Genomic DNA, 13,865 nt, shown 5'->3' with positions numbered 1-13,865 from the left:
ACGAAGGGGGAACCGTATCTGATGGGGAAACGCGGATTGACGTAACAAGGGCATTACGTGAAGAAAAAAAATAATTAATTACTAATTACTGAATTTATTTAATTAAGTTTTCCGCTGTAGAAAGTCAGTAAAAAACACAGAAAAGCAAAACCTGGCTATCTGCGTGCCTGTACACGCGACTCATTTTGTTATTAATGACCACCAGGTCAGCTTGTTTTTGGAAAAGTTGAGTATGCAATAAAACATCTCGCCACATGATGTCGCACTTTCATTGTTTATGTTGCTTGTTCTCACAGGCGTCACGACCTGCACGTATCAAGCCGGCCTTTAAATCTGTGCTGCAGATTCATCTAAAAAGTCAAGTTGAATGTTATTTGTGTCGAGAAAAAATAAATAAAACCAAAAGCAGACCACACATTATGTAGAAGTGGAGGAATGTTGGAATTTTGTGAGAATGAGTCATGTGATGTTAAGTCATTTATTGTCATTGTTGTCACAATAATCAGTCAACTAGTGTTGAAGTTTTGACCAAAGTCATCTAAGAAACTGAATCATGTGATATTAGCTGATTGGTTATTGTCATATGTCTTGACAGTCAAATGATTATTAGGTCAATCGGTGACTTTAGATTTATACATGAGTTTTAGTTTGGCTTACTTTCCCTTTTTTCAGGTTTAGTTGAAGTGAAGAGGGGCATCTTGGTTTACATAGTTCACAAGGTTTCTATATCACCCATCAGGCGCTTCGTGCATGGCATCTGGATGTATGGTAGCTAAAAAAAGGTCCTTATATCCCATCATCCGGATTAAACGTGTACTCTTGGGAATACCAGGAAAATAGGTCATTACTAGCTCTTTGAACAAGATAATGATCCAAAAAAAGTGGTAGTAAAATCAACACAGAAAATAAAATAATCTGCCTTGACAGGTGGGTATCTTATAGCCCTCAAATATATAAAACAAAAAGTAGAATTAAGCATATTTTCATAAGAAAAATCTCTCATTTCTGTTATGCATTTCAGGCAGATTTAATGAAATTGCTGTTATTTTTACTGCATACTGATGCTTTTTGTGGGTTTATATGCTTTATATGTGTTTGGATTCACCTAAAAGGTAAAAAAAAAAAACTTAAAAAAAAAACAGATAAATAAAAACTACCAGTTCTGGTTTGTCACATTTTAATTTTAAAATCTCTGAAGTACAATAAAGTATCTTGAGACTCAAATAGCTTTCATGGCTTAGGGATCATCCTTTACATCTCAATCAAACATCAAAGTAAGACACTTGATCCAACAGATAAAGCTCAGAAGAATCTCAGTGTTATATTTGTCCTATATTCTTTAAAAAAAAACAACAGGCAGAAGCAGTAAACCATCATCGACAAACTTCACAGTGATAGTGCAACATCATCATAAAGCGTAAAAATTCTAGGTAAAATCAAACAGCAGGGTAAAAACGTGCTATAGTGTGTTCATGAAACAATAACGTCAACTCCACATCAGATTGATTCCTCAGCAGTGCAAAATGAAGTTTCTCAGCTCCGTCCAGAAGCTGCTCAGTTTGAGGCCAAAAGTGGTTTTAGTGGTTTTTACTTGCTGAAGGGACACACAGCGTCCATGGCCATGAGGATGCTGGGAAACAAGAAAACAATACAAAATTACCAACGACTGCGCCAAACGAGGATATGGATCCATTTCACTAATGTTGAATAAATACTTGGCAACAAAACATGAAACAGAAAGCATTCCTCTAATGGAGAAAACCGCTTCTTTTACAAAGCTGAGTCATTTTCACATTAAAAATGACACTTCAGGTTTAACAGTTACGACATTACAAATGCAGAATAAAAACGTGGTTTAAAAACAGGGAAGTGGACGTTACCTCTCAGCAGGGTATCCCCTTTCACACAGGTTCACCAGAGCATACAGATGCCTCAGCGCATACTCAAACTAAAAAAAAATTAAAAAAAAAGGCATTACACGTCAGAAACGTCTCCGTATCAGTCCAACACGTAAATAATCAGCCAGATTCTGGGTTGCTACGGGCGACCGAAAGGTCAGGAAGTTCCAGGAGAAGAAGAAGAACATTTTCTGATTCCAGCTGAACGAGAAACGACGTGGGGAATCTACTGACTTAAAAAGAATATGTAAACCACCAACATTTTTGTCTCGTGAACTAAAAATTCCCAAAATACTGTAATTTTTTTTTTTGGCCTACTAAACAATAAACTAAGTCACAATACTTTAATTAAAGTAAGCAATCTTTTTTTGTTGGAAGGGGAAGTGTAATTATTATAGATTCAAAATGTAAAAAGGGTTTTTGCTTCATTAAAAGAAAGTGATTCACTCTGAATATTTTAATGTCTCGAGTGAAAATAGAAATTCTTTTTGTCAATTCTGAGCATTTAAAACCAGATTTAAGTAATTTTTTTATTGAAAAGTACACAAAGCCTGAGTATCGAATACTTTGTATTGTAGACAAAATCTTCTACTGTGAGATTTTAATTTGTCTGTAATCATTTTCAACCTGATTAAAAACAAAGAAAATCTCAATGTGCTTCCACCACCACCTCATTCTTGAATTCTTGTGGGCCGCACAACATCTGTCAACGGGCCGTAAATGGCCCCCAGGCCACACTTTGGACACCCCTGATGTGAATGTAAAACATACTGTAATGTAGTTCATTTCTTTAAATCGTGCTTTTCTGCTAATATTTGAACTTTCACAGTTTGTCACTTTACAACCACAAAATGAAACATAAATTACCGAAATTTTAGGTGATGGTTTGACATAAACTGGTGTATAATTACGTTATAATTGATTGTTTTACTACCTCTTTATTCAGACCCCCTTTAATAAGTCAGTGCAACCAACTGCTTTAAACTTCACCTGTTCAATTCATCATCTGAAATAGCAAAGAACAGTATACTTTGTATTCTATTATTGTATTCCCTGCATTTATTAATTTTCAGGTTACTTGGTTATAGATTTCCTGACATATCTAATCATTTTTATATCTCAGGTGTATGCTGCATATTTCACATTCCAAACATACTTAGGTACAAATGTCCGACATTTTGTCGCATTCACTAAAAACGAAGAGTTGTGTGGAGCTGCTGCAAGTCGATAAACAGGAGATATTGCAGAGCAGACTCAGAAATGCTCAGAAAATCTATTAAAAAGCAGAACGTTTATATCACATGTTTTCTTCTGACAACCTTTAGTTGTATTACTTTAAAGGTCCATCAGCTTACAAACCGTCCTGCTATCCTTCTATCAGAGCGTGCCAGCCACAGTTTTGGATTAATGCCAGCTGTGTGTGTCATTTCTGATGAACAGTCTGTCAGTAAAGATGTATTTCCTCTTTTGAAGCAGAACCAAACTCATGTCACGTGAAAGAATTTCAGTCATGCAGTCCAAAATAATCACCTCATCAACCACAATGATCTGGATCAGTCTGATCGCTGGTCTGAGTTCAGACAAGAAATCAATAGCAATATATACGGCAATAGATAATAGGACTCATAAAATATTCGATATAGAGAGTATTCACTGAACTCCGATCCAGAACTGCACAGCATTCTGGGAGATGTAGGCAGAGGAAATGTTTTAGCCACTCAATATCTCACGGCCAACTAAAGCAAATATTGGTGGCATGAACTAACTCACTCACTCTTTGGTTACCTAGCAACTAGGGTGGGCGTTTATCGTATCGTTTATCATTTATCATGATGCATTTCTTATCATGATGTTAATTTTGATTTATTTTTGCCACAATAAATTCTAATTAATGATATTAAAAAACAAAATAAATTGTTAGGATTGTTAGTTTTACTACTTTCTTCACTGTCTCTTCAATGAACGCATCAATAAATATCAATAAACTTGAAAATATGAGTAAATGAAGTCACTATGCGCTCTTTATTGACACAAATACATTTTGTTTTATCAAAAGGGAATGTTTCCAAGAGCAGTATTTGTGCTTGTGAGGCTATAATTGCTGAGCCACGCAGTTACAGCCAAACAGTTACTAAAATAAGAAGTGATTAACATATCTTTGCTTTTATCGTTGTCTAGTAACACTAATAACACAAAATGTCGTGATAAAACTTTAAGTCCATGTCGCCCCTACAATTACTCAATATCACTAATGAGTAACTTGCACAGCACCAGTTTCAGGTTTCACCAATGTGCCTCAAAACTGCTTAAAAATAAAAAACGCTTTTTAAATTTTTATTTTATGGCAGCATTCCAGATGTTTAAAACCAAATTGTCTGATCTGAAACGTTTATAAGGTGATACGTCTCTCAGCCACTCACTGTCCGGCCCTATTCAGTGACTGGTAGCGTTGCCTCTTACCTCAGGCTTGTGCCAGTTGAAGCAGCTACGTTTGTAGTGGTTGACGGCAGCCTTGTAGCAGCCGTGCTGGGAGAGATCGGATCTGTCGTTCAAAACCTCCTCCGTCTTCAGCATGCTGCCGGTCACCTTCTCCACGATGTGGCGCATGGTCTCAGCCAAAGTCTCCTTGACCTGAACGCACGCAAACAAATCATCAGTTTGAAACGTCCAAAGTTTTGGAGCGCCCCCCAGAGGGGAGGAGGGGGGATTTCTCCTCTACCTTGAGGTGGGAGCTGATCTCCGCCAGCAGGGCCCGCGCCGCTCTGATGTCATTGGAGGACATGAGCTTCCTCTTCAGGATGGCCAGGGGGACGTCGGGGCTCGGGGTCAGGTCCTTCTCTGTGATTGGTGGGTTGGTCACCTGAGGAGCAGGTGGCCTGTATGTTTTTGGGTTCCCCTGAAACTGGATAACCTTCATGTGGGCCAAAGTCTGCAGACAGACAAACAAAAGCGAAATAATAAAACACCAGGAATAAACTATAGACACAACTCTGGAGTTTCCCGTCTCTCACCTTGTTGCCGAACTGCTGGACGTGGCTGGTGTTGGTTTCGGTCCTCACAATTTTGAACTGCTTCAATAGAGTTTCCTTAGTCAGGTCCTCCTGGGAACCCAATGTCACACCGCAAAATAAACATGAATATTTACTCAAATAACCCACGCTTTAAAAACAACACGTTTTCTCCTAGAATCTTGTGTAAGAGAAAAATTACCGCATCCGTTCTGATTTGCAGTAAATGTTTATGATGAAGTTTCTGTTTACAGTTTTTTTCCCCCTCCAACAGCAGATCTCTTTTATGTCACATCTAATTCTTCTTTTCAAAAGCAACTTGCTGCAGCTGCTTTTACAAACATTCACCACTTCCTTTTCCTGCTCATCCGACAACAGGTGTTTGGAGCAGAGAACGTATTTTTTCCTAACCCATACAGTTGAAACCATGTTTTTGCATAAACTGCATAAAAATACACTTTTTATAGAACATTTCTGTTCTCACTATCTGACATCAAATCCCACCGTCCCTTTCCCGTTTTAGGTCAAGCTGGGATTACCGACAATTATTTCTAAAATGGAGAGCGAAATCTACGTTATTGTTGTGTAAATGAGTAGCATAAAGGTTCAGACGATGATCATTACATGGAAGCATAAAGAAACAAATGTAAAGAAATCAGCCAAGACTTCAAAAAGAGAGTGAAAAAGTGGCTTTTGTGCCTTGGAGGTAATTTATGAAGATGCCGACTGAAGGCAGTCAGTCATACAGTTTATATTCATATTCAGATGGGAAGTTAAGGTTTGGTAATAAACGGGTCCTCCAAACGGAAAATGACTCAAAGGAAACGAGACAAAATGCCTCGATAAACAAAGTCTGAAGGTTTTACCAACTAAAAAAATATGAGTAGAGCTGAGAAAGTGAGTGTCAGCAACTTTGATATAAGTAGTAAAGTTAATCATATAACATTTAGTCATACAGTTTTAGACAATTCAGACAAACTGCTGCTAAAACTGCTGAATTTAAAGAGATTTAAAAATTTCACAATGACATTTTCATCTGACATAAAGTCAGACTGTGGAGAAAAAAAGGATGTCGTCTTTTTATACAGTGTGTATAAAAATCAGCTTCCAGATTTTTGTATATTTCTTAAAAATGTATATGAATTTTTATGAAAATACACAAGTTTCTTAACCGTTGTATCTTTTAAGAAGCTTCCTCAGAGTTGCAGAAATCTCAGAAAGAAAAACTTTTTTAGACATGTTAAAAATATCTCAGAGCAGCAGCTGGCTGCAGAAATGTCAGTTCACTCAGGTTCCCCACTTCCTAAAACGTTAATCAAGACGTTTCAACACGTTGAACTCAAAACCTACGAATATAAATACATTTACTTAATTGAAGTAACTGACAGACACACATTTAAAGCCCGACTGCTTCCTTGAACTCTAACATCACGCACCGCGTCAGAGTCCTCCATCCAGTTAACGCTGTACCAGTCGCCCAGGTAGGTGTCCCTGCTCTCGTCATAGTAACAGGCGTATGAAGACTCGTGATCGTTGGCTGCAGTGGTGGCGTACACTAAAAAAAAAAAAAAACACAGGCAACCTCGGGTTACACCGCTACTTCAGCTGCGATTCGACAGACATCACTAACCAAAATACTTTAATAACTTGTATTTAGCCAACTTTAACGTTTCAAATAACTTAAATTGTTGGTTTTTTGCCACCTGGATGTTGCGTTGACAGGTTTTAGCAAACCAATGGCACTTATTGCTAATCTTTTGTCACCTAAATTGTAAAATAAATAAATGTGTAATGGGTTGTGCTCCTTTAGTTTCCATGAAATGTCAGTCTGAAATATTTTCAAACAGCCAAATCAATCTTTTCTATGAGTTTGAGGAAAAACCTCTTGTTTTAGCCAGCTGAGTGGCAGTGAGCAGCAACATGTGGGGAAGTGGCAACATGGAATCTCTCGATGCTCCATAGAACCAGAAAAAAAAAACAATCATTGGTTCTAACTTTCTATTAAAAAGAACTTAAATAATGTGAACATTAGTTTTAGTAGTTTAAAACTGTAACGTCTAAAACAATCTCAGAGTGTCTCGGCTGGTTCTGACCCGGTTCTAGTCCATATCCTCTGTCCAGGATCATTTTCACAGCCTCTGAAGGAGCAGGGAGTCCTTACACTTTCTTCATTAACTATTTACACTACTACCATCAGGTAAACAGGAGAACCAGCTCACAGATACTCAACTTTGCTTCTCAAGCTGTAGCAACTTGCTTATTTCATGTTTTCATTATCTTTGTTTTTATTAGTCGAATAAATTTCCACAATAATCTGTCAAATAACCCGGGGAAGTGGATTCTCATTTTGCTGCTACAAACACAAAGAAATGTTAACAAATGAAGTTGATGTCATTCTGGTTACTAAATATGGAAGAAAGTTTCTATTTGAGAAGTGAAGTATACTTAAATCATGATCAGGTGATGATTTCTAGGAAAGAAAGTCTTTGATTCTTGACCTTTGAACTGTAAGCAGGGTCTGTTTATCACATGATGCTCAGAAATGGCCACAAGCTTTAAAGCTGACATCACAGAGTTCAGACAAACATCTAAAAAGGACCAGAAGGCTAACAGAGGATCAAAGTCCAGTCTAGACGGGACAAACGATAACAGCAAAGAAGAAACGAACCACATGACTCTGACTCAATCTGAGACTTTGTATCAGTGGCTTCAAGTCAAAGTTCTGCTCACCATCGATGTTATCAGGCAATTTCTTCATCATCGACCCAGACTCACACGCTTCGATATAAAACACCATCTGTGGAGGAAGAACATGTCAGTATTCTGCATCCTTTGACCAGAACGTCTCTGATCTCGTGTCCAGAGGCTCACCTTTTTGTACATCTTGTTTTGATGCATGTACTGGATGGTGCTTTGGAGATCTTCAACGTGGAGCTGAAAAACAAGAGGAATTTTAACTGGAAGCGGGATGAATAGACGCAGTGTCTGCTGCAGACTGACAGACGTTACGTCACCAAGGCAGCGGGCGCTGACTAGGAAATCTGTCTGTTTGTTTCCAACGTTACAGAACGTGAGAGACAAAGCAAACGGCGACAGGGTCGGGTTTTTTTGTTTGTTTGTTTGTTTTGGACAAACGTCAGACTCAGCAGTTTTGTTTGTGACTGTTTTGCATCACTCTGCTGTTCGACCTACAGACCAACTCTGAATCTCAAAGTTGCAAAGTCAAACTGGTTAACAAGAAGTAGCAGATGTCAGCATAATCAGACAATGTCCAAAACTTGTGCAGGTTCATTCTAGTGAAGCTCCAGTGTGCAGAAACTTTTCAAACTGATTTATAATCATATAAATGACAGATCTTAATTTAGATTTTAAAACATAGGTGAAAGCTCAAAAATCTGATCTTTTTCCAATCAGAAAATGAACCATATTGAGCAATGTGACAACACTCTTCGGTGTGGAAGTAGTTACTGACTGAGAACGACTGAAAAATGTATTTTATTTTTGTTTTTTGAGTATGAATTTAGAATAAGCTCAAAGACGTAACAAGCTATGTACAAGGAAACAATTTTCAACGGCATATTTGTAGTTTCATCAGCCGGCAAGAAAGAGCAAAACTTTTAGGAGATAACAGGAAGGGTGAATAAAGCACAGCAAATGTTTTTTATGTTTTTTTTTTAATGTTTTTCAGACTTTAGGTCTGGATTCTCTGCAATACACACAAAGATTGTTTTTCTGTCGTGCTAGCTGTGCTTCACACAAATATAAATTTGTCAAAAAATGTCAGATGCACAATTCTTTTGTCTTTGTCGTAAAAATGTTTGTTTATATGTGACGTCACCTTCCGATAATAATAGTATCGGCTCACAGCAGGAAGGCCGTTCTGACATCTTATTGCAATATGATAAACTGATATGAGCAAAAAGTTTTAATCTGCAGTTTAAGTCTTAAGAAAACAGACAGGAATGCTCACATCATCGTTGGGGAAAGCCAGAATTCCAGGTGCCCCGTGGTCAGTGAAGTACACAAACACATGATCGTTGGGGCCGCTGCCAAAGAGAAAACAAAAAGAAAGAAAATAATGTTACCAAAAAAACACTAAATAAACCAGATGAACCAGGTGTGCTGTGTCAGGTGTTGTCTTCCTAAAACAAAATAAGCTTTTCTTCCTCTTGTTTCCCACTTACCTCTTCAACACCTTTCCAGAACCACCTTTGACTGCCGAGGCGTCTCCCTTCAGAACCGCCAAGAAGTTTTCTGGGGTCACATCCTACCAACAACCCCAAAAAAAAAAAAAAAAACCCACACACACAAAGAACAAAGTTTACTTGCCATTTACAGTTTTTCCACTAAAGCTGGTTCTGAACGACTCACATCCCCGACGTAGTCTTTAAGCACTCCCTTGTACACATCTGTGCCGTTGGGCCTGTTGATCAATATTCCAGGGGTGGGGTTTCTGGAAACAACAAAATGGTTCGAGTTCAGAAAAAAGGAAGCGCAGAGAGCTGACAAAGGGTTTTGAAGAGCTGACGAGGAAACAGGCGAAGGATAATGATTCACATGTCAGGTGACAGAGCCGGTGAGAACGCTGCAGCACTTTGCTGATTTTATATTTAACAATCACATGATGTCGAGCTGCAGATCATCGTCTCCGTCCCAGAAATCACGTCATTATTTGGATAAAACAAATGTGCCTGGTCTGTACGTTCTGTATAAGAGAACCTGTGTTGGTCGTGTTCGTTATTCATTAACCACTGACCCAGATCTCCATAATAACGTCACATTACAGCACACTCCACATGTAAAGAGTAACTTCACCCACTTTCTGGAGTCAGAGATGAGGAGGATTCCTGTTTACTGCATTTAAAAGTTAATCATAGGCTGCGTTTAATCCACCATGCAGCTCAAATAAATAAGTCAACAGAGCCTACTGCTGAAGAAATGACTTTTTGTTGATATTAAAATAAAAAAGTGAGTTATCATGTGGTAAAACAATATTTGATGCTTTGATTGCAACAAAACCACTGATAAAAGAGAAATTATTTACAGAATAACTGCAACAATTAGAAATCTGATTGGACAGAAACATAAAATTTTCTTTATTTTTTTGAAATGAGCAAATTTTGAGTTGAAAATCATAGTCCTTCTTAGGTTTTATGTTTTTTTTTTTATGAAATCTCTATCCTAAAACTGCTGTGTCTGCGCCTCTGTCCCCCGACGTCGGGTCAAAGCGACTGATAAGGAAGCACCATCAGCGTTTCCTCGTGACTTTAGCCGAGCCTCTTCATGATTAACGACACAAGGCTGGTGTGCCACAGAGACAGGGAAGCTGGATTTTTTTTGGTTTGTTTTACTGTGGTTTAAAGATGTGTGACAAGGATGCCCCTATGCTGGAAATATTTCCAATGTTTTCTAAAAAAAAAAGTCCCAACGACTTTCTCTGACTCTGACAAAACGACTCTATTGTGCTACGTTTATCACCAAATCAACCTGAGCTTAGCCGCTTTATTTTGAAAACTAGCTCACTGGCAGATTTTCCGTGCCTAATATTTATATCTTTTGCATCTCTCAATGATCTTTTATACCAAGGTTGGATTTCAAAAGAACCCAGATTTACCGAAACACCACTCCAACACCAACTCTTAATAATCTCCAAGAGGAAGTACCAGTGACAAGCCCGTCTTCTTACTCCTCCTTTATTTGCGGCACACAGCTAACCAAGCTGGCTGGTAGCCTACACTGTTATTTAGCATGTTTGGAAATAATTAATGGAAAGCTGATTTAAAACTACAATTAGAAACGTTCGACCAGCAATATCTCTTAAGCAGGTGATGAAATAAAATCAGCTGGTTATTATTGTGTTAGTCTGTAAAGAGCATCTGGGGGGAAAAGTTGTTCATTTTAAAACCCTTATATAATTTAGAGAATGTCTATCTATTTACAATAACACTATTGTACAAGTAACAACTGTAAAGATCAATATTTTTTATTATTGTTGCAGATCATTTTATTCACTATAGTTTGAAATATTTGTATAATAACGTGATATCGTAAGATTATAAGTTTGTTTTATATAATCAAATGGTGAAAACCCATCAGACTAAACACAGAATGTTGTACTTGTATGTTATTACTCGTAAACGCACTAAGTGCAATACCATTTAAAAAGCTGGTTATGATTACTTTTTAGATTAAATATACAGTAAAAAATTATTATATTGCATTTCTTTAAATGCTTCACACACACGGCTCTATGCAAAGATGTGGAGAAATGCATTGTGCACATATGTTTTACAACTGAGCACGTCAAGCAGAGATGGAACTGGAACATGGTGAAGTCATATTCATATTCCAACTTCAAAATTAAGCCCCGTTTACACGACAACGATTTCAGGTGAAAACGGAAGAGTTTTGTTGTGTTTGTACTGTACATTTACACAAAACCACCAAATGTTTTCTCTAACGGCACAGATTGAAAACGGGTTCCAGAGAGCGATGTTTCTGAAACGTACCGATGTCCGTTGTTGTGTAAACAGAAAATAGATCTTTTCTTCCAGAGAATCCCCAGCTCATGCATAGTATGACGTAAAACATAGCTGCTTCCTACAATCCACAGAAGAAGAAACTACTCACAATGCCGGTATTACTACAATTCGTGTTTCCCCATCAGATAGGGTTCCCTCAGCATCTCTTCACCGCTCCGCACCACCCAGGTGGCAAAATACACGGCTGCTTGTTCAGCGCTCTTATCTAGAGAACTACGACAAGCCCCGGCTCCAGACGAGTTTAACAAGGGGGGCATCGACTTATTTTGTTGGATCATTGTCGTGTAAACGCCCCCTTAATCTGAACATGACATAAATAGCTGCTGGAATCTGTTTCTTTCACTGCATGATTGCTAATTTGTTGCATTGCACATAATAATAATATTTCTCCTGAGTGCAAATACAACCATCCCAAGTACCACCAATGGTACATGCACCACAGCTTGAGAACCACGAATGTAAACAGTAAACAATCCCTCCCGTAAGTTCATTTGTAGTCTTATAACTTATTAAGAAATGAATAATAGGCATGCAGTTTCTGAACTCTTTAGAGGAAAGGAGAAGTAAAGAAACAGTAAGAAAAGCAAACTCACGCCTCGTTTTGTGCCAAGTCATCGTACATCATGACCACAATCTGCTCGTCCGGGATGCCATTCCTGTGGACAATCTGGTAGGCATGGCAGACGTCGGCCTGCGCGAGGAACACACAGACAATGCGGGTTAACAAGCACGTTCACGCGGTGAAACAAACTTCCTGGGAAGCTGGGAAAGCGAAAAGCGACGAGGAAGAAAGCTTATCTGCAGTGCAATGTGTCTGTGTTATCTGGGGCGAGTGCGGGTTTCGGGGGGAATAAAAAACAACAACCCATGAGTCATTCCCACAGCCCCGCATTTGTTTCCGTCTTACCTGGTGCCTGTAGTTGTACCAGCCGTTGGAGCCGGCCACGATAACCACCCAGTGCTTCCCAGAGTCCGGCTCCTCCGGAGCGGGATACCCGAGGACCAGCCCGACGCTGAGGCCGAGCAGCGAGAGCAGCACGGACTGGCGCATTATTCTGTCGCCTAATTCAGGAGCCCTGTGTGGGTGAGAAACAGAATAAAAACGTTCTTTTTAGGGAATCTTAACCACGCAATAAAGTAAATACTACCACCGGGACAGAGAAGCACACATATGGAGGATTAAAGACACAACGAGACTGCTAACCAGCCACCTGATGCCTGTTGTCACATGATACATCCATTCTGGGAAGCTAGCGAAGCCGCGGGAGCAGCATAGTAGCCAACTACTTTTTATTTTTAAAATAAAAAACAGTCAGATATTTCTGACTCTCCAACGTCACAAAATAATGCAACATTTATGACAGAAATAAAACACGTAGCTGTTTAATTACCTTTAATGCCTTGGTTCAGACGGTTCTGAAGAGGTGGTTCAGCTAGATGTGCATCCCGAAAGGGCTGGCAAGGCAGGTTTATAAGCGACGTCGGGAAAAGCGTATCAGCCAATCAGAGCGCGCGGTGGGCGGGCCTTAACTGTAAAAGATCATGTGATTCAAGCAAACTCAGGCACAGACCTGTCAGCAAGATTTTTTAGTGAAACCAAAAAAACTAGAGCACAGAGTACCTTCATAATCAAATAGGATCATAGTCCTGGTGGTGTGGAATTATGAGAGAAAACACAGCTTTAATGATATCAGGTGTTAGAAATAAGATACTGCAAATAAATGAAAAAGAAGACTTGACTACAGGATCAGATCAATGTAGTGTCACGTTGCTTGCTTTTAAGAACTCAGGTTGCTTTTTTTTTTTTTTTAAACTGGGGTAGTGTATATTCTCGAACAAATACAGCTTATGTGTCTCTATCCAATGGTGCACACGAAACACAGCTGGCACACCACTGTAACAAAGGTGAAGCCCAGAAAGATCATGAATCATGATCACAAGACTAATGAGCCACACCTTCAACTGGCACTTAAAAGCACCAGGGCTTGATCCGTATATTAAAGTTAGAAGCAGATCAATCCATAGAACAAAATTTATTAAAAAGCAGTTTTCTGAAAATTTCAGACCAAATTCCTAAAGGAATGTTACAATCCCCACTGGTTGCCAGTTTTGTTCAATAAGTTGTGTTTGATATTTCAGGACAGTTTTTAAGGTACTTGTTTATTACAGGTGGCACTAAGGTGTTTAAAACATTGTAAAATGTTTTGAAAGTTTTCAAAATGTAACATCTCATATTGATCTAGATCTTTACAGCGGTTATGTGTAGATTGTTTTGACCATTTTTAATCACCATATCTGCTTCAACTTTTCAGATTATGCTTTGATAGTTATGGTCTTAATATGAGTCTTTAAGGATAGGACTTTAACTAGTTTCAGCTCTTCATCATCCAGAAAGTATGGTGTATGGTGTTCGAATT

General features: G+C 38.6%; 1 protein-coding gene across 1 annotated transcript; it reads right to left on the bottom strand.

Moving 5' to 3' along the window:
• Positions 1–1,160: 1,160 nt before the first annotated feature.
• lgmn (legumain) lies at positions 1,161–12,946 on the bottom strand. Its single transcript, XM_015016822.1, has 14 exons — positions 12,840–12,946; positions 12,356–12,524; positions 12,042–12,139; positions 9,278–9,359; positions 9,091–9,173; positions 8,877–8,952; positions 7,778–7,840; positions 7,637–7,703; positions 6,343–6,461; positions 4,910–4,999; positions 4,618–4,827; positions 4,359–4,529; positions 1,881–1,948; positions 1,161–1,630 (listed from the first exon to the last, which is right to left on the bottom strand). Exons 2-14 carry the CDS (start codon positions 12,497–12,499, stop codon positions 1,588–1,590), a joined length of 1,314 nt encoding a protein of 437 aa, XP_014872308.1. The 5' UTR covers positions 12,500–12,524; positions 12,840–12,946; the 3' UTR covers positions 1,161–1,587.
• Between the last annotated feature and the right edge of the window lie 919 nt (positions 12,947–13,865).

The sequence above is a fragment of the Poecilia latipinna genome, unplaced genomic scaffold (assembly GCF_001443285.1).
Source record: "Poecilia latipinna isolate Pla-1442-1.1 unplaced genomic scaffold, P_latipinna-1.0 Scaffold2066, whole genome shotgun sequence".
NCBI lineage: Eukaryota > Metazoa > Chordata > Actinopteri > Cyprinodontiformes > Poeciliidae > Poecilia > Poecilia latipinna.
This window is presented reverse-complemented; position numbering and strand designations above follow the sequence as displayed.